The sequence below is a fragment of the Diabrotica undecimpunctata genome, chromosome 5, assembly GCF_040954645.1.
Source record: "Diabrotica undecimpunctata isolate CICGRU chromosome 5, icDiaUnde3, whole genome shotgun sequence".
Classification (NCBI taxonomy): Eukaryota; Metazoa; Arthropoda; class Insecta; order Coleoptera; family Chrysomelidae; genus Diabrotica; species Diabrotica undecimpunctata.
The window spans coordinates 16,989,548-17,012,309 of NC_092807.1; the positions used below are offsets into that span (position 1 = coordinate 16,989,548).

The 22,762-nt window shown below is 33.4% G+C and overlaps 2 protein-coding genes across 2 annotated transcripts in view; one reads left to right on the top strand and one right to left on the bottom strand.

Moving 5' to 3' along the window:
• The window catches only part of LOC140441120 (lutropin-choriogonadotropic hormone receptor-like), a 127,871-nt gene that overhangs the window by 89,236 nt on the left and 15,873 nt on the right, over positions 1 to 22,762 (bottom strand). The window lies entirely within an intron of this gene.
• On the top strand, positions 18,037 to 19,205 carry LOC140442102 (uncharacterized). Its single transcript, XM_072533176.1, has 3 exons — positions 18,037 to 18,209; positions 18,291 to 18,460; positions 18,985 to 19,205. The coding sequence occupies exons 1-3, from the start codon at positions 18,037 to 18,039 to the stop codon at positions 19,203 to 19,205; spliced, it is 564 nt and encodes a 187-aa protein (XP_072389277.1).

The window sequence follows — 22,762 nt, forward strand, 5'->3', positions numbered from 1 at the left end:
TGTAATCGTTCTAACCATCTTGCCATCTGGCCCTCTGGATTACGGAAATATAGAAACCATTTTAGAGCGGCATGGTCCGTACGAAGAAAAAACTTTCTGCCATACAAGTATTTATGAAAATAAGGCGAGAATTTCTAGGTGTAGTGAAGGCTCGCAAGCACGTACCCCGTACCAGAGATGGGCTAATTCGTTACAATAGGTACACAACACTTGTTTAAATATCTTTGGTTTTCCTCTAACTAAGATTCAAATTTACTAATGCTGCTTTGCACCACTGCAGTGGAAAGAACTGTGTATCTGATGCGGGTGTATCTGTAAATTCTTTCGTTTTTGAAAATAATAATCTTAATCTGGTTTTTGTTCCATTATAGAAACAGTTATTATCTTCGTAAATGGTTCTAGAATTTTAAATACATATTTTCGTGGCATTTACAATTGAACCGTGTACCAACCTTTTGTTAAGGTATAAACAAATAAATATTTCTAAGCATTCATCTAAATTAATTCTCTCAAGTTTGCCGGACAATTTTACTACCCAATATCTACGAATATATTTAACCCTCTTCTCGAGATAATTAGATATGTCTTTCGGAAAGTTTAGGTTGCGATTACCTCACGAATTTAAGAGTTTAATATATTTCTTTGTGGTTTACTTTTAAAACCCATCACTTAATATATCTTAATACTTTAATACGAAACTGTTCTAATATTAGTAACACTTGAGCAGCACAAGTAATATAATGGAATCAAGGGTTCTTAACGGTACGAATTTTGTGCGCAGTTAGGGGGCCTGTACTTATACATACATATACATAAAACTATTAAGTGTTTTTACAATTACATCTTAAGAGATATTATCTAATCTATGTATCTAGATCAAAAAATTGAAATAGGTCCAGATGCGGTCGTTGCATATGCGGTCAAGGTAATTTTCGTTGCAAAAGCGGTCAATCCAAAATATTTTGGCAGGTAACGTTGCACTTGCGATCAGACTTTTTACTTAAAAGCTAGAAATTTAAGAAGGTCGTAACTTAGTAACCACCCGAGTTATTAGCAGGCCCAGTCGACCCTATTGAAATATTTTAATCTGCTTATCTATATTTCGAACAATAGGTAATGAAAACAGTAATGAATAAACCACAATAATCCCCTCATTACGGAGATTTTTGGAAAGTTTGTATTTGCCTAATTATAAAGGTTGGGGGGAGAATTACCAAAATCTAAATATAAAAACAAATGCATATTATTTGTATATTGTTAGTTTGAGAGATTGTTTAGTACAGTACGTAACAACTTTTAATAATGGAAAATTTTGAAGTGATTGAAACCACCAAGGGAAAACCTTCTGCTCTTCACGCTGGATATCAGTATCGAAAATATAGGAAGAATAAGGAAGATGTTGTAACTTGGGTATGTGTAAAAGAACGTCACCACAACTGTAAAGGGAGGATTAAAAAAAAACTGACGGAATTACTCGAAGTCAACCAACACACCTGTGTCCCCGATGTAGCTCTCTTAGAAGTAAAAAAGGCTTCGTACATTTAAAAAAAGAATGCTCGAGAAGAAGACACTCCAACCCCAGACATTTACAGGGAATAGTTCGAAAGACTATTTACAAAAGCACTCGATTTTGTGAGTGAAATTCCTTTGTATGCCTCACGTAAGTCTAAACTTGTCGTTTAAGACATTTACAAACTGGTGTCGAACCAAAGGAGCTAATTTTATTTTTATGGATGATAACGCACGTCCCCATCATGCTGAAATCGTCAATTAATACTTAGAAGACGTCGGCATTGTCCGTATAAATTGACCAGCTTCTAGCCCCGACCTCAATCCAATCGAACATCTATGCGATACACTGCGAAAACAAATTCAATTTCGGCTACCCCGCCCAAACAACTTGTCTGAGTTTAGTGCAGTTCTTTAGACAATATGAGACGAATTATAAATTAATACAAACGAATACCTAAATTAATACAAACACTAAAGGTTATTGACAATATAAAAATAGCAACAAAGAACATCAAAACTAGTTCATCTTTATATTCCAAAACTAAGTATCCTATAGACAAATTAGATAAAACCTATTTAGTATACAGCATTAGTTGTACTCAGTGTGAAGCTGAGTATGTTGGTGAGACTGGAAGAAATCTGTCAAATCGCATTATTTCCCATAAAAGTGATTGTAGAATTAAAAACCATCTTGGGCTTTAGCAAAGCATGTAATCGACAAAGACCATATTATGGATTTTGATAACATTAAAACTTTGTGTAGTGAAAGTAATAAATTCAAAAGAACTTTTTTTAGAAATGGTTTGTATTAGCAGAAGTGATAATAATTTAAACAAAAGATCAGAAATTCAAAATCTAAGCAAATTTTATAATTATATTATTTCTTTATAATTTATTTATAAAATCAGTAAAATATCACATTTTGATTTAATTTTCCATATACTTGTTACATTTTTTCAGACATCTATCAATGATGAATAAATCTCCTTTTTGAAGTTATACTTCTATACTTCTTATATATAAATATATGCTATATATTTATTAATATTATTATTTATGTGATATGTTTTGTATTATTTATTAAATGTTCATAATTATATTAGTCTTTTGTATTTCAAAATAATAATCTCAATAAATCACTGTATGATCCAGAACTGTCAATTTTGAAATACATTTGTGTCATGTCCTCGGTAGTATAGTAGTCAGTATCCCCGCCTGTCACGCGGGAGACCAGGGTTCGATTCCCAGTCGGGGAGGACTTTTTTATTAATATTATTACATTATTGTCATTTTTAAATACTTATGGATATTGCATTTTAATTTGTATTGTATTATTATATGGAATTATGTTGCACTGTATTGTAGTGTATTTTTTTATGTATATTATTGTCATTTTTAAATACTTATGAATATTGCAGTTTAATTTGTATTGTATTATTATATTAATAACAAAATAAACAATGAATTTTACTGCAGAGTATGTGTAAAAAAATTTTTGCATTCAACTCCTTTTTTTATTACTAAATAACAAAAGAATTATTAAACAAAAATTTAGTTTTTGGCAATATAATTGTAAAGAATAAAAATTTTAAGTTGGCATTTATGACATTGGGGCTTATTTGTAATTGGTCGCTATTCTAACTTATTTATAAATTCAATTGTTTTTGTGTTTTTCCAAATTATATTACAAAATTTAAGAAACATTTATTAGATAAGACAGTTTTTAGAATAGTTTTATTTTAAATATGGGTGAATATAATTAATTTTTTTCTAGTTCCACTTTGTAGGATATTTTGTATTTTTTAGCAGCTCTTGAAAATAATTGTAAACACAATTGAAAGCTCGAGATAATAAATAGTTAGCCAATAGCCCTTTTGTTGACACCAACCCATCCAGAATATATTTATATATTTTTTCCAAACCGAACGAGTCACAAGTACTTCTTTTTTCTTATATATAATATTATATAATATATATATATATATATATATATATACATATATTTATATATAAAAGAAGAAGAGTTTAATAGTGTTCCAACACTTACTCTTATCTTATCAACAACGGTTATGATTTAAAAATAGAGCAATTTTTTTAAATTTATTTTTGTTTTGTTATAATATATATTTATAATAGAGTGTTCAATATAAAGATTAGATAACTAAAGATTAACTGGTTATGTATAGCTTCAATGACCTCACAAACATTGGATGTTCGAATATGAATCTTGGGGATTCCTGTATTTTGTCCCTTTTGTGTTATGGCGAAAGTAACAACAAAACCGGCGAGATACTTCCATTTTTAATTAAGATATTTCATAAATTTAATTGTATTATTTTTAGATAGCGTCAAAAGTTTTCACACCTCAATGGTACGAAGGAAGTGACTTTTATATATTCTTGAACATATTCATTTTAGAAAGTGGACTTTTTCTTAGAGTGCCGTCACCCTACGGAGATTGGCAATTATAATGGCTATTTTTATTTTTGAACTTGCTGCTCTAAACAAATCAATCGATCTGCGTTGATACCAATCACGTAGATTCTTCAACCGTGAGTTCTGCCTTCCAAAAGCGGACTTGGCAATTATCAAATGGCTAAAACAAGAACAAAATTGACTTTATATTTATCAACAAAAAAGACACTGTTCAAAACATAATTCTATCTTTTAGAGTCAGCTGTAATAACAGACGTATTCACGATGCGTTTTAGCAAATTAAAATTTGGTCAGCACTAATTATTCGAATCATTAGTTCTTTACATTCTAGTCATTCTATGACTAGAATGTAAAGAATGCTCGCTCCGCTCAGGCGTTAAAATATCTCAATTGTTAATCGCCCTTATTAATACACTTGTTGGTTAAATAACTATAAATGAAATTTACTGGACTGTTTTATTATATTATAAAGATTTTTAGACGATTTATGAACGTCCTTAGCGCAATTTAGTGGTTGAAAAATATTAAATAAGAAAAAGCTTGTTTTCTCCTCTTTTTTTGTATTTATTGCTATTTTGCACCACGGGTAATAAATTAAAACAATTTTAACCAGCCATATCTTACAGAAAATTTAATTGTCGCCATTTTCTTTCATTACGAATTTGCTCCAAATGAATTGTTTTATTAAAGTTATAAGCAAGGAAAATAGAAAAAATCGATGTTTTTAGTAATATTTAAATATTTTAATTTTTTCTCACCTCTCACATCCAAATGTAGTCGTTTTTCACAGATCCGCCCTGGTCTAAGTGTGTTTTGTTGAATGTTATGTTGATTTTTTTCTGCACATTATTGACAAAAGTCGTGCATATTTATGCGCAAATACACTCATGGACAAAAATATCGAATATTTTGGAATTTTCTAATTTTATTTTTTTCAAAATAAATTCTGGTCAATCAAGTCGTTTATTTGTAAAATAAAATTTATTTTAACAATGTTTAATGAACAATTTTAAGGTTCTATGCGGAGAAAATTGCGAAAAAAATAAATGTTTAATATTAGGTAAATAAGGTAATTTTACTCTAAACTTAAATGATAATTTAAATTGCTTAAGCAAGTCGTTTTAACTGAAAGAAATGCATGATCAGTAACGAATATTCCCCCCTCCAGCTCTTATTACTGCTTGCATCTTTCTCAGCGCTTGCAAGTAAATTTTGGACATATCCTTGGGAAATTGCATTCTACTCATCCTGTGCATCAAGCCGAAGCTGCTCTATCGTATTTGGAACGGGATTTCTTCGTCGTATGCTGCGTTTTAGGTGATCCCACACGTGCTCTATTGAATTTAAATCCGCGCTAAATGGTGGCCAATCAAATTTTCGATTTTGGACCTCATCAAGATAGTTACTCACTATGGCAGCGGCATGTGGTCGAGCATTATTGTGCATTAACGTGAATCTTTCATATCCAATGACACCAACATATGACAAAACATGATCTTGCAGGATGTTTTAAACGTAAGAATCACCAGTCATCCGTCCAATCACTTCCGCAAGTGTGGTACGTACCTCCCAACTAATACCTTCCCAAATAATTGTGCCATCAACTCCAAAACTAACGGTCTGGACGAGACTTCAGCTGGCGAATCGTTCTCCAACTCTTCTGTAGATGTAGTTTTGACCATCTGGCTTCCATAATAGGATTCTGGTCTAATCGGTGAAAAGAACGTTTTTCCAGTTGTCGATATTCCACCAAATATGTGTTCTTGCAAATTCCAAACGACGAGCTTTATGATTTTGGAGAAAACGTGGAACTTTGATGGGGCGTCTGAGCTTTAAGTTTGCTTCTTTTGATCTTCGTCTAACTGTTTATGAACTCACAATAACTTGTCTAACATTTAATAGCTCATTTCTGAGGTACATCGATGTCAATGAACGATTTCGTGTAGAATTAAGAACCAAAAAATGGTAATCAATTGCGGTTGTGCACCTTGGGAGTCCTTGACTAGGCCTTCGTACAAAATTTCCTGTTTCGCGGTACCTTTTTAAAGTATTCGAAACTATAGATTCAGTTCTGCTGATACGTCGAGCGATACCTTTTTGTGTATATCCTTCCTCGTACAAAATTATAATATGTGTTACTTGGGCTTCATCGCAGTGTCGAATTGGTGGCATACTTTAGTTAAATCAAAACAATATTTATATTATTTAATAAATCAAACTAAACATAACCGAATTCGTATGATTTTTCCTTTACGTGAAGAAGGTTTTTTATGATAAAACAAACGAATGACACTAACCACTGAATAAACGTCAAAATAAACGTCAAAATAGTTTGACTCAACCAGTTTACATCAGCCTACTATATGAGTATTATCAGTAATCTAAAATTATTTTGAAATAATAGTGACTACAAAAAAAAATTGGAACATTCCAAAATATTCGATATTTTTGTCCATGAGTGTATTTTCGTTTGAATTTGAGCATTATTTGTTTAGTCTGATGAAATACATTTATGCCATAATTTAAAAATAAAAATCGACCTGTTTCGGAATTTGTCTTCACAGTTGCCAATCCAAAAAAAAATGAATTTATTTTATAATTTTGCCCTTTACTGTTTACTCTAAAGACAGGTAGTCTTCCTTTTCCTCGCCACCGCTGCTTTTTCTAGGAATAAAACTACCTACTTTGTATCATAAGTGAATGTTTTACGTTTCAGTATGTAAATTAGGGTTATAATAAGGAACATAAGTCCTCATAAATGTAGAATAAAACGTAAAATAAATGTCTCAGTCCGTAAAACATATCAACATGTTAAAGCAGCTAATAAAATAATCAAACCTGTGGGAGAAATACCCGATTATTTTTTATTTAAATAGCGTTTTTGCCAGAAATAATATACCTCGTTAAAATGTTTCAAATTCTTTTAAAAAGATTAATTTCAGAAAATCAGAATCTATAAAACAATTGAATACGGTCATTTATTAATAATAATAGTGATTTATGTTCCAAGATCATAAACAGATATTTATGCTTTAGGGGCGACGACCTTACAAAATATTATTTATAACGAAAAAATCACATTCATTAATTCAAATCCTTTATCTAATTTAACCACCGAACAAAATGAAATTAACTGAAAAAAATCAAACAAATGTAAGAAAAACAAGGTCACACATTTTTCGTCCAGGGACCTATTGAGAAGTTTTTTTATACAAACATATCTAGTTTTAACATAGATTACGGAAATAGAATAGCAAAAGGAAAAACAATTATATATTTATATCAAGGGTAAGTAATAAGGAACTGTACATACTCCTTCCTCATATGTAGACCCGTATGGGGATTGTAAATGTCCATTAAAAGTGTCTGCTTCCATAGTAGTGGCATACTGGAGAGTTTTCTGATGCCATAAGGCATCCATGTGTGAGACATGTAGGGGAGACCGGAGTTAGTTGTTACAATTTTTACATTTTATTTTTTGTGCATTCAGTATGTAAAATAGGCACCTCATAAAAAGTGGTGAAGGAACCACTCACTTCGATATAATTATTTTAAATATTAGATTTACAAGAAACTTGCCACTTTTAGGAAAAAAATATATTTGTTTAGTCTTGCAAATTGTATTAAATTACCCCCCAATTGGGTAAGTTGTTACATGATAGGGGCAAATTGTTACACTAGTAACTGTCATATTTTTCAAAGAATATTTTAATTTTCTTTTTTGAAAAAACGTTAAATGAACTTTATTTATTTCTTTTTTCTTCTTCTTCTTGCAGTACCGTCTCCTATCGGAGGTTGGCTACCATCACAGCAATCTTTACTCTTTCCCGAGATTTTTGCTTGGATTATGAGTCTAAGCAAAGAGTACTTTTCTCCTTTCATTATGTGGCCCAGATATTCCAGTTTTTTCGTTTGTATGGTTTTTATGACTTCGCATTCCTTCCCCATCTTCAGCAGAACATCTTGATTTGTTACTCTTTCTGTCCATGGTATTTTCCACATTCTCCTGTAACACTACATCTCGAATGTCTCAATGTTTTTGATGTTTATCTTTTTCAGTATCCAGGCTTCCATGCCGTATAGCAGAACGGAGAAAACATAGCACCTTAACATTCTCGTTCTTAAGTTTATATTTATGTCCCGGCTGCATAGGAACTTTTTCATTTTGACAAACGATTGTCTCGCTATCTCTATTCGCCTCTTGATTTCTCTTGTCTGGTCATTAGTATCAGTGAAGCAAACCCCTGAATATTTGTAAGACGTAACTCTTTCAACTGGCTGATTATTTACGGTTAAATTCACATTGGTGTATAGCTTCTTTGTTACAATCATGAATTTAGTCTTTTTGATGTTCAGTTTTAGACCATACTTATTGGTATGGGTGTTTATGTTTTCCATCAAAAACTGTAAATTTGCCAGGTTATCTGTTACTATTAGCGTGTCATCAGCGTATCTTATATTGTTAATTAACTCTCCGTTAATGTTCATACCAATGTTTTGCTCTAGGAGCGCTTCCTGACATATTGTTTCGCTATATATATTGAATAATAGTGGAGAAAGCACAGAACCCTGACGCACACCTCGACGAATCTCAATTTCTTCGGTTAACTCATTATCAACTTTGATTTTTGCTGTTTGTCCCCAGTACAACCTGGATATGATGTTAATGTCGCGACTGTCGATGTTTTTGCTTCTTAGGATTTCATACAGATTTTGGTGTCTGACTTTATCGAAGGCCTTCTCAAAATCTATGAAACCTACGCAGAGGTCTTGGTTTACATCCAAACATCTTTGCATTAACACACTCAGACCAAACAAAGCTTCCCGTGTTCCCAGTCCACCTCTGAATCCAAACTGTGTGGCGCTTATGTTCTCTTCTAATTTATTAAATATTCTTTTGTGAATTATTTTTAAAAATACTTTTAGTGTGTGGCTCATCAATGCTATAGTTCTGTGGTCTGAACACTCTCTGGCCTTATTCGTCGTCGTATTTTTTATTAAAATACAAACTATTGTGCGACATTTTTAAAAATTGTTTAAATTAGTTATTGGACTAATCAGACTGGCAATGTATTTGTTGCGTACACAAAAACAATAACAAAACCTGCCAAAAAAACATCATAATAAATACAACTTTAAAAAATTAATTATTTGCAAATATTTTTCTGCGCAAAGAGTTTTAACAAAATGTAATTTTAACTATTTCGTAAGAGATATGTAAGAGTGCAAAAAAAATGGGTCAAGCTCCTGTGTAACCGAACGCCCCGTAATGAATTCATAAAATCTTTTAACGAAACATCACTTAAAAATTGGGAAATAAGACCTATTTTTGTACCTAATTGATAAAAACATGTGTGTTCACATCATATTTGTGACTGAACCATCACTGCATGTCTGTAAAGTAGTATACTTAACGTTGTGTTCAACGAAATCGTGTTATAAACTTAATATGAAATATTTAAATAATAATCAATATATTTCTAGGAATAATATTTAATGATTATATTTATTGTGAAGTGAAAACATGTACTTCAAAGATGTTAGAATTATTTTTAAAAAGTGTGCAATTATTTCATAATTTTTATTATTACTTTTAATATATTGACGTTTCTATTTTATACGAAGACGGTTGCGTTTCGATTTAATTCAAGTCTCTTACCACTCCCTAACACGTGTTTCTGGGTCTACCCGTCATCAGAGAGAGTTTGTAAGAAGACTCAAACTAAATCAAAACGCACCGACTACTCTGGCAATTATAGGAAAAACAATTACCAAAGTATGATAGATAGATAGATAGTATGATAGACCTCACTAGAGGTTTCTATTTTAATTTAGATATCGTCTTTCCTTTTATTGATTCCTTAGAATATTTTTTCTAAATGTCGTAAATGTCTCAATGTTACCTCGACGTTTGTGCAAAATATGTAAATTTAAAGTAGACATTTCTGATAATTAACCAGACATGTCAAATTTATAAATATATCTTCTTCTTCAAGTGCCCTTCGAGGCGGAGGTCGGCAAACAGCATAGCTATTCGGACTTTTGTGACGGCTACTCTGAAAAGTTCATTTGATGTACATCTCGTATCACTCTCTCAGGTTGTGCAGCCATGACCTTCTATACGCCTCCCTATGCTTCTCTTTCCTTGGATCTTTCCCTGCATAATCAGTTGGAGCAAGGTGTATTTCTCTCCAGGTGTAATAAGTCCGAGATATTCCAATTTTCTTGTTTTAATTGTATTTAAAATTTCTATTTCTTTATTCATCCTTCTCAGAACCTCTTTGTTTGTGACGTGTTCTGTCCACGATATTTTCAGAATTCTTCTATGCACCCACAGCTCGAATGATTCCAGTTTTTTCATTGATGTCGCATTCAATGTTCAAGATTCCATTCCATAAAACAAAGTCGAAAAAACATAGCACCTCACCAACTCTTAGTTTCAATTTTAAATCGCTTCTACATAGCACTCTTCTCATTTTGTTGAAATTTGCTCTAGCCTTTTCTATTCTGATTTTGATCTCCTGAATGTAATCATTTGTGGAGTTAATCATTGTTCCCAGATACGCATATGTGTACACTTGTTCAACGTTGGTTCCGTTTATTAGAATATTCTCGTTATTTCTTTGAGTTTTCGATATTCTGATAAATTTCGTTGTCTTAACGTTCATTGTTAGACCGTACTTTTTTCCATACTCCGCTATTCTGGTCTCTGAAGATCTTCAATATTTTCGGCTAAGATCACAGTGTCGTCCGCATATCTAATGTTGTTAATGGGAACTCCATTTACCTTTATTCCAGTTGTTTCACCCTTAAGAGCTTTTTTCAGGATCTCTTCGGAGTAGGCATTAAACGACAATACGCATCCCTGTCTCACTCCACGTTTAATTTCAATTTTTTCTGACAGCTGTTCGTTAACATGTACTTTTGCTTGCTCTTTATAGAATCAATCTAATATAATCCTGAGGTCGTTATAGTCAATCTTCTTTGATTTCAGGACATTCATTACTTGTTCATGTAGTACTTTATCGAATGCTTTATTACAGTCAATAAAACATGCGTATATATTTTGATTGACGTCCAGGCATCTTTGTATCAGTATATTAAGTGAAAAAAGAGCTTCACGCGTTCATAGGCCTTTGCGAAAACCAAATTGTGTATCATTAACGTCCAGTTTGTGATATATTCGGTTATGGATGACTTTTAGTAGTAACTTTAGCACATATGATATAAATATATAAGATTTATAAATGTAAACAAACATAAGAACGGTAAATTATTCATAACGATCAAGTAAGCTATAGGCCAGCAAATGAAAAATGAATTGAGACATACGCGTGACCACATAGGGCCCACGCATACTATCAATGTTTAACTACTATCTAACTATTTAGTAAGGCTCCCCGCATACCCTCAATTTTTAATCGTACAACTATTTAGTTCTGTGTTTAAAGACTACTGTATCAAATAGACGCTCGCATACTATCGACTAAATAGTTGTTCGACAGAATAGTTATAAAACCTCATCGATCGCCTTTTGACTAAAAAATCGCACAACATTCGAAGGCAACTCAATTTCATAGTATTAGATAGCCTCGCGCATACACTAAACAGTTATCTTACGATCGTTCAGTTGGGAGCATTTATGTAGAGACACGGACAAGTCAATAATTTTGTCAGGTAGGTTTATTATTGTTCCAGATTTAGCCATACGGCTCACACTGCCTCTAAGGGGAAAATTCACTCATCCCAGATACCTACGGTATCAAAAGGATTGAGCTCTGGTGTGGCTCTTTTCGTGTTATAGAGCCCTAGGTGACTTGGTATGCTGTAGTATCTCTCAAAAATTTTCGTACACATCTGGTCGTCGAGAATAGTACAGCTTTGCATGGTCTTAAAGAGATGTTCATTCAGATGTTCATTCATTATTATTATCTAAATTTAGCCATATGGCTCACACTCCCTCTAAGGGGAAAATTCACTCATCCCAGATACCTACGGTATCAAAAGGATTGAGCTCTGGTGGGACTCTCTCCATGTTATCGAGCCCTAGGTGACTTGGTATGCTGGATTATTTCCCAAAAATTTTCGTACACATCTGGACGTCGCGAGGAGTGCAGCTTTCTGCATGGCCTTATAGAGATGTACATTTAGACCCAGTTGTTACATAAGATAACCGAAAGACAGAGTGCTAAAGACAGTGTTTTTTGAGAGACCAGACGGTAGAATAATGGGAAATGGAAGCGCAAAATCATAGAAGATGGAAAGTCTCATCCGAGTTGTAAAGCCAGTCAACTAGAAGAAGATAAATCTTCTTCTTTTTTCTCTTTTAGTGCCTATCCGTTGATTTAAGATTGTGGTTGTTGTATTGAATCACGTACGTAGATTTTTCAGCCAGGAAATTCTTAGCCTTCCTGGTCCTCGTTTCCCTTCTACTTTTCCTTGAAGAATTAATTGCAGCAACCCATATCTTTCACTATTCCTCATAACGTGACCAAGGTATCCAATTTTGGCTGTTTTTATTGTGGTTAACAACTATTTTCCTTTTTGCATTCTTAATAAAACGTCCTGGTTGGTAACATGGTCGGTATAGGATATCGTCAGGATTCGACCATAAAGCCACATTTCGAAAGCCTCAATTTTCTTAAAGGTAGTGTCTGTGAGAGTCCACGACTCAACTCCGTACAACAGTATATTCTTCGTTCACAAATTGTTGAGAGCACGAAATATGCCTCAAACTCATAAAACGGTCGTAAATCATAGGCGTTCCTAAGGTGTTTATTCATTAAATAATAATATAATGTTTTAATACTGTTATATAATATTGATAATATTTTAATACTAATATATTTAACAAAAAAACAATTAAAACTTTCACGACTAATGTTGGTTATTATATTATATTAATAAAAATAAGAATTTAACCATTAACAATTTTGTAAATAAGAATACCTTATCTCTTTGGATATTTCAATACTAATCTTCGCGTTTAATCACTTTACTAGAAAACCTGGAATTCATATCCGAAGGTACTATTCGTTCCAAGATAATTAAGATGGAATTCCCTAGATTTTTAATAATATAATTATATTCGAAACTTAACTTAAAGGGTGAAGTTATTACGAACGAAAACAATTTTTTTGTTTAGTACGTTTTTGATCGCATGTAATTTACGGCTCGTCGGTGTTTCCGCGTCTACGGCAGTAATTAGCGTCTCGAATATTTCTTTTGCGAATTATATGCAGTGCGTGAGTGATTTTTTATTCCATATACCTACGAACATATACGGACCTTTCGCTCGTACTCGTTTTGTTGGATTGTTTGTGATGGCTTCATCATCAAGTTTTACACCGGTACTGTTGCGTACAGTCAGTAAGTCTGTCTATTCACCAAGAGAGAAGACTATTGTCCTGAATGTTCACGATGCTCTGGTTTCTCAGAATCCCACAAACACTGTTCGCAACATAGTCGAAAGTTGTGCCAACATGACTGGCGTAGGAGAGTCAACTTTATATAGGTTCCTATCAGAAAGAAAAAAACACGGTATAGCTAACCCAAACACAAACGAACACTTACAGAGAGGGAAAAAGCCTATTGAAATTGATGAATTTGCCAAAAATGGTATTCGAAGGAAAATTCATGGTTTTTTTTCGAAAAAGAAATACCAAACCTAAACAAAATTTTACAAGAAGTTAGAGACGACCCGGATTTGCCTCATATCGGACGAACTAAATTGTGGCAAGTTTTAAAAGAATTAAATTTCCGGTGGGAGAAATCAGACCGAAAATCACTTTTGATTGACCGGGAGTAGAAGATGATGTTGGAGAAAAAATTATCTAAGATTCATACGAAAATTCCGGGCTGAAGAAAGGCCCATCTTCTACCAGGATGAAACGTGGGTAAACTCAGGTCATACTCTAAAAAAATTTGGTCAGATAAAAATATATTAAGCTCCAGGCAAGCCTTTATGGAAGGTTGGTCTACTGGTATCTCCCCACCTTCTGGTAAAGGCAGTAGATTAATAATTTCTCACATTGGCAGTGAAAAAATATTTGTTAAGCATGGTTTGTTGGAATTTCATTCCAAAAGCACAAAAGACTATCACGAGGAGATGACAGCTGATGTTTTCGAAGAGTATTTTGAGCAAATGATTGAACACATACCACCAAATTCAATTATAGTATTAGATAATGCACCTTATCATTCACGACTAGTAGAAAGACTTCTAACGAATGCGTGGAAGAAACAGGATATTCTTGACTGGCTGCGGAATAAGTATCTGCCTTACGAAGATGGAATGGTAAAAGCAGAACTTTAAAAAATTGCCCGGCAACACAAATCTAAGTTCAAGAAATACGTAGTTGACAAAATGGCGGAAAGGCGAAACATCACAGTCTTTAGACTTCCACCCTACCACTGCGAAATAAATCCAATTGAACTCATTTGGGCACAAATGAAAAGTTATGTGGCTAGAAAAAATACGTCATATAAAATACAAGCTGTACGTGAATTGTTATACGAGTCTTTATAACATATTAAAAAACAAAACTGGAAAGATGCAGTAAGACATGTAATAGAAGAAGAACAAAAAATGTGGGATCTTGATAACATAATTGATGCGATCGTAGAGATTATTAACCTAATTATTAACCCTCAAGACGACTCGGATTCCGAAGTTGATCCTATTTATTTTGAATTTGAATAGTTTTCTAATCGTAATTATATAATGTAAGTAATAGTAGTTGTAATCGTAAGGTATTAAAGGGGAAAGGCGCAAAATGTCGCCTGTCAAAATGTTCAATGTGTTTTAAATGTATCCATTTTTTTTTTTTTCAAATCCTGAGAAAACTAAAAAGCATTTTTGAAAAATTTGAATGAAATATTTTTTAGAATAAATAAAAAGTTTCTTTTGCATGCAATATTTTCAATTAAAAATTATACTATATTTTTTCTTTTATTTTCACCCCTGTTACATAACATATTAAAATAAACATTGTAGAAGTTTTCAGGGACTTTCTGCCCTGAGTAATAATGTAATCTTTCATTCTGCGTTTAAATTGTTCAAAAATATTTATTAGTTTTCTCCGGATTCGAAAATAATGGATACATTTAAAACACATTGGAAATTTTGCCAGGCGACATTTGGCGCCTTTTTTCTTAATTAAATAAATGTATCTTTTACAAATGGCAAGAAACTTTTTATTTTTGAATAAAATAAATAAGTTTTATTAAAAAATACAATTTACATAAGTACAATTTAAAAAATATATTTATTTAGTTCAAATAAATGTTTTAATCATATACTCTACGACACTGGTCGTTCATTTCTAACCATTCAAAATACCCCCGTAATAGGATTATAAGGTATTGTATTCCTTCAGATATAAGGTGGGTTAGTCGAAAACGTCTTAAACCGTCAGTTTTAGGTTGGTTTTTACTCTTATATCGTATTACCTATCCTCTCTATATTTCAGTTTTCTAATTAGGGTTAAACTTGTAGTGAGTTATCAACAAATTGTGAACCGGGTATAGGAAAGATGTAACATCGTAATAACCTGATTTTTATGGGTACTGATAAATCGTGGCATTTGAATAGCTTAGGCATTTTTTTAAATGCACACCTTGCTTTCTCTATCCTAGAATTAATTTCTAGGAAATGGTCCCAATTTTCATTGACGTTCATACCAAGGTAGGTGTATGTTTTTACTCTTTCTATTGGTTGACCATTCACACTAATTCTTTCCACCACCGGTTCATCCGCGTATCTGATGTTATTGATATATTCTCCGTTAATTCGAATTCCAGCTTCAACGTCTTCTATGAAGATGCTTCTGGAAAGATTTCCTCTGAGAATATGTTAAACAGCAAGGGTGATAGTATACATCCCTGTCGGACTCCAAGTTTGATTTAGATATCATCGGATTCTCCTATTTCTAATAATTCTAAAAATTGCTAATAATTCTTAGATCACAGGTGTTTATTCCAATATGTGTTAATATCTCCATCAGCTTGTCGTGTTTTACTATATCAAATGCTTTATGGTAATCAATGAAGCGTGCATAAACATCGCAATTCACATCTCTACATCGTTGAAATAGTACTTGTATGCTAAAGAGAGCTTCTCTCGTACCCACTGCATTCCGAAAACCAATGTAAAGAGATAAATCCAATGTAAAAAATATATAAACTCTAAAACAGTTACGTAATTCAGGTAATGGGATAAACAATAAACACTATATTATAAGGTTAATGACCTCCTATTTGTATTTAGACAGAAATAAAGCATCTGACCAGGTATTTTTTAAATCACTTTTATTGATTTATTATATCTCCCGTCCACTATTAAGTTGTGATTAGAACAACTAAGCCGTCTGGAAAATGTTGGAAATAAAAATCTAATTGGATGATAAAGTGCTGAGTCTGAAATTTGTAAATAAACACAATTTGTCTACAACTAATTTCTGATTTCTTTTTACGAAACGTGAAGGTTGATTTTCTAAAAATATGTAGCTTTTCACATGATTTCGTAAAACAATATCTGATATTTATGCTTTCGCAATAGACAACTAAAAATAATAGTTTTTTTTTTACTTTGTTTTATACACATTCAAGAAATAACTGTCGTAACTGTTATCTGAGGTTCGAAAAGGTATTTACTATATACTTTATAAATTTATTTATATCAGCATCAAGGAAATGGTATTCCAATTGTGGTACACTATTCTGGTTTCGTCTTTAAAATTACAATGTGATTATGATTATATAATAATATATTGTGTTAATTTAAAAACTTTGACGGTTATTGTCACCATTTCAAAAAGACATCAGTCCTGTTTTCAAGACCATATTCTCGGGAGAACTGGGTGCAAAAAGGTCGAGATAATATGGTATATAGTACAACAAGAAATTGAGTAGGGGAACTTATAGATGTAACAGCTTGTACTAATTGTACCACGACATTTAGGCAAAGTTAATCAAATTAACAAATATGCCAATGGAACGATGTATTCCTTTCATTACAAGAAGCCCTAGAAACACAGTAGAAGTGCAAATAGAGATTAAACAACGAGACTCATTGTCAAACACTCTCTTCAACATAGCGGTAAAAGGAGCAGCCAAGACGAACGGTATAAAAGGAATTATAACCTCCATAAAACTGCTAAAGCTAATGGATTATATTGGTCAATAATACATTAGCCAATATGAGATATTGAGAGAATATTCCAGAGGGCTCGCACTCGCTCTATAAAACATTAACAAATTTGAGAAATTCTTTTGTTTTGTCGTTAAATTTATTGCATACGTTATTTTGTGCATTTGTTGAACATTTGAATACTTTGTCTTAATAAATGTCCACTGCTCTCGAGAAGGAATCCCTTCTGGGTAGCTGAGAACATAGACTTCTACTTATTCTTTTCAATATACGTTGTTCTAGGACTTAAGATAATATTGACAATACAGCGATTGACCGAACAGAAACAAGAAAAAAGGAGAATTTTGGAAGTTTCTTGAGTGTGAGATGCTTGAGATTCTTTTAGAAGAAAAGTGTTTTATTGGAGGTGATTTGAATGGAAATATTGTTAGAGAAAGAGCCTGAATACAAAGAGTTCATGGAGGTTTGGGGATGGAAATAAGAAATGATGAAGGAAATAGTGTGATTTACTTTGTCGTGGCATGGGATTTGGCTGTTGTTAATACGTTTTTCATAAAGACTGAAGACTAGTATGTTACTTATAGTAGCAGGGGAAGGGAAAGTCCGGTAGATTTTGTGCTATGTAGCTTAAAAAAGTTGCCAACTGTAAAGTGATAAAGAGTGAGTGTGTAGTAGTCAACACCAACCGGCGATAGTGGATACTGAGATAAAGGTAAGTCGAAAAGGAAAGCAAGTAGGATACCAGAAAGTGAAGTGGTGGAAATTAAAGGATTTGACAATAGTCTCAGACTAGAATGCTGGAAGATCATGAAGAAAAAGATACAGTAAATGACCGGTGGGAAGCCATCAGTGAAGTTGTGGTGCGAGTGGGAGGAAAGTTCTAGGAAAAACATCTGGGAAAGGGCCTTCTAGAGACAAAGAAACTTGGTGGTAGAACGATGGTTAGAAAGAAGAAAGAAGCTAGAAAGAAGTATGACAGGTCTAAAAACAAGGAAGATAAGGATATATACAAGGTAGCAAAGAAGGGAGCAAAGCGCGCTGTAGTGAGTGCTAAGGAAAGATCGTCTGCACAGCTGTATGAAGAATTGGAAACACTCGAGAAGATGAAAAGGTTATATAGCATTGCTTAAGCAAGGGGCAAGTCATCAAAGGGCTTGATCTGCATGTGGCAGATTAAGAGTGCGGATTGAAGAGTGTTAAGAACCGATGGTGAAATAAAGCGGAGATCACATGAGTACTTTAGAAAGTTGCTAAATGAAGAACGCGAGAGGAGAAACAGAGGATGCGGGATCCCAAATGAGAATGTAATACCGGAGATAGCGAAAGATGAAGTCATCGAGGCGTTAAATAGAATGAAGATTGGTAAGGCAGTAGGACCTAAAGAAATTCTTGTGGAGGTTTGGAAGATCGTGGAGAGGAAGGGGTTGATATTTTGTGGCAAATGGTGAGTAGATATGAGGAAGAAACGATGCCCAATGCATGGAAATAGAGTGTGATGTTAACATTGTATAAAGATAAAGGGGACATTGAGGGCTGCAAGAACTATAGAGGGATAAAGTTAATGTGCGACACACAATGAAAATTTGGGAAAAAACAGTAGAGCGAAGATTAAACTTGGACAACAGATTCCTTGTTTGCTTTGAGACATTTGATAGAGAAATACGGCGAGAAGAAAAATGAGCTACATTTCATATTAATAGATCTTGAGAAGGCGTACTGCAGTTGCTAGACAAGAGCTATGGAGACGTATAAGAGAGAAATAAGTTCCTGAGAAGTACGTAAGGCTCGTGAAGGATGCTATCGGATTGACCGAAAGTTTTTCAGATTTGCATTAAGGCTCTTCACTGACTCTTACCTTTTTAATCTTTTTATGGATGTATTGACAGAGAAAGTAAGGAAGGGAGCCCCATGGTCAACGCTCTTTGCTGATGATATCATGTTAGTAGAGGAGAACAAAGAAATATTGGAGAAGTTGGAGTGTTGGAGAAGGGCTATTGAAGAGGGAGAACTTAAAGTTAGCAGGTTGAAAACGGAGTATATGTGGTTGAGGGGAAGACGAATGGTTGTGGACATAGAATTGCTTGGAGAAAAACTTTCCGACTCATGACGAGTCGGAAAATTTAAATATCTTGGCTCCTACATAATGGGAAATGGGTCACTGGATCAAGAAATTGCCCGCAGGATACAGGCTGGTTGGTTTAACCGGAAGCGAATGAGCGGGGTACTCGGTGATCGAAAAATCGAGGAAAAGCTGAAAGAGTAGATATACAAGAGTGTGGTGACACCTGCGTTGGTGTACGGTAGTGAAGTATGACCTGTAAAGAAGATTCAGGAAAAGAAGATGGAGGTAGCTAAAATGATGAAAATGTTACCATGGATGTTTGGTAAGACTAGAATGGACCGGATCAGAAACGACTTGATTAGGGAAAGAACCGGGGTGACTACAGTCTCAAAAAAGATTCAAAGAATGGCAGGGTATGAAGTAGTCACTTACAAATTTAATTGCTTAAATACTCCGTCATCACAAAGGTTAGATCGGCAACAGCCTAACTCAAAAATATGGAGAGAACTTAAGTTCTTACGAACATTAGGAAGAACCAGAACTAATCTGACTTGACAATGGCAAGTATGACCTTACCGAAAGGTTATCACAACAATGGTTTTTCTAAAAATCAAAATTATTTAACGCAGAGTCAAATACCTGTGGTACCTCAGATGAGTACCGTTCCGACAAAGATCAGAATTTCTTAATAAAAATTCACATCTCCAGCCGTACTCGAACTCACGACCTCGGAGGTTTTTCGCTCAGTAGGTTAACGCTCTTACCGCTGCGTTAACGTCGGTCACAAAATTAACCTTTCGTATTATCTACTTTTTGATAGTACCCAAAGTTCATTAACACACAATATAAGATACCAGACAGTTGTACGTATATTGATCCAATTTAAATATATTATTTTTGTATTAGATATCTTCGTTTAAAAACAAATATTTGCCTTATATGTGCGAATACGTAGGTACGTAAATACGAAATCAATCAGGTTGAATTGACGTCGTAAAATTTATTCAATCACAGAACTAATCACAAGTAATATGAAAACTAACTTAATCAAGTCAAAATATGAAGCAATAGTCAAATTTTCCACAGAAAACCATAATATACGTGGCCTTATACTATTTCCATGCATGCTGCTTTTCAATAAGGGTAGTTGAGAAAAAAATGACTAGTCTGGTAAAAATATAGTAAAAATCTAGCAGAACACTAAGTGTGGCTTAGAGGGTAAAAAATTGTGAGGCTGATTAAAATTCGGTAAAACTTGGCAGAGTACTTTATCTTAGTTATAAGAAAAGTACAGTAAAATTTTAAAAATGGATTTTTATCACCTTAAATCTTAACCTAGCAAAATTACTGACTTGTTATAAAGGATAGTTAAAGGGTGAAAAGTTACTAAGATAGTAATAAATTAGTACAAATCTAGGATAACACTGTGGTATTTCCGACTACTGGAATCAAAGAGAACAAATCGTAATAAATAACGAACCCAGTCCAGAAATTGAAATTAGGAGAGGAGTTAGGCAGGGATGTATTATGTCCTCATTACTATTTAATGTATATAATAAAGCCATTTTTTAAGAAGCATTACTATTTCAAAGTGAAGAAATAATAATTAAAGGAAGATCTATTAACAATATAAGATATGCGATGACACCGTGATTATGGCAAGCTCTGCTGAACAACTCCAATTACTGCTAAACAAAACAAACAGTTTCTGGGAAAAATATGGACTAAAAATGAATATAAAAAAGACCAAATACATGATAATAACAAAGAAAATAAATATACCAACAAACATACATTTGGGAAATGTACCGATAGAAAGGGTTGATAAATACAAATACCTATGAACCAGACAATAATGATCAAACAACCGAAATAAGAGCTAGGATAGAAATAGCAAGAAATGCGTTTGTAAAAATGAAAACAATTCTCTGCAACAAAGACCTTAAATTAGAACTGAGAGTAAGAGCACTGAGATGCTACGTGTTTTGGATACTGCAATATGGACTTGAAAGCTGGACATTAAAGCAAGAACACATAAATAAGTTTCAGTCCTTTGAAATGTGGTGTTACAGGAGGATGCTTAGAATAGCATGGACACAGAAGAAAACTAACACAGAAGTATTGTGAGAAATGGGCAAAGAATGCGAAATAATAAACAATAAAAATAAAAAAGTTACAATATCTGGGACACGTAATGAGGGGACAGCGATATAAACTGTTGAGGCTGATAGTACAGGCAATGATAAGAGGAGGAAGGAGTATAGGAAGAAGGAGAGTGTTTTGGTTGAAGAATTTAAGGGACTGGTTTAAATGCAGTTCTATAGAACTCTTCAGAGCAACAGTAGATAGAGTAAAGATAGTGATGATGATATCCAACCTCCGATCGGGAGACGGCACTTAAAGAACAAGAAGCATAAATATGTGGCTGGTGGAATGTCTCCCATTAAGTGTGACTTGGTGAAAAATTATGAGGTTGATTAACATTTAGTAAAAACTTACCAGAGCCTTTTCTTATTTCAATTATAAATAGATAACAGTAAAATTGAAAAACAGATTTTTTTTCACCTCAAATTTTAACCTAGCGGAATTATTGAATTCTCACAAGGGTTAATTGAGGGACGAAAAATTACTAGGGTAGTAATAAATTAATAAAAACCTAGCAGAACACTGTGATATTTCAAAAATATATTTTTTAATCCTACTAGCTTGAATATCATGCTAGCGTAATCACTCCCATTAGGAGTAGGTTTGAGGATGAAAAATTATTGAGTTAGTAATAAATTAGTAAAAATGTGTGAAAAAATATGCCAGAGGCAAAAATTCTGTTTTTAAATTCCGCTAACTTGAACTTTAAGTCAGCAAAATCGCTCACATTAAGGAAGGTTTAGGGGTGAAAAATTGTTAGGGTGAAAAGTAAGTGAAAAAATATGGTGTAGGTTAAATTAGAATCACTCAGCGTCAAATAATTTTAGTTTTGAGAAAAACTATTGTTTTGCCGACATTTCGGCAAGTTCGCACTTGCCATTAGCAGTAACGCTAATTAGCAAACAAGCAATTTAATTGAACCCAGCCTGAGAGACTTGTTCACCCCTTGAAATTACGTTCGGGTGTAACAATTCATTGGAGCGAGGTGTATTAATTCGTGTGTTAACTCTGATTCGCGATAGGGGGATAACTATCAGCCAAATGCTCTTCATGTGAGAGTCCTGGGTATTAGAACTCCAACAAACTTATTAAACCCAATATTGTCTTATTCACCCGAGCCGTCGTGCTTATCGACCGATCATTTCTTCCTTTCAGCTGTCCTCACCTACCAGTTCGATTATATTGGGTGTTACACACCATATTACACACCCTACCTAGTGCCTTGTACAGTTTAATGGCAATTAAGTGTGACGAATAATCCCATTCTGTTAGAAGAGAGTATCAAATATTTGTTTGCAAAGAACTATTAAAAAATGTAGGATATTAGCAGCAACTTTAGACTAAACATCAATTTAAATTAAACAAAATTTGTTATCGTTGCCTAATAACCAAACCGCAACATGTCTGATATTAGTGCATAAGAAAAGTACAGAACGAATATACAAATATAAATATAA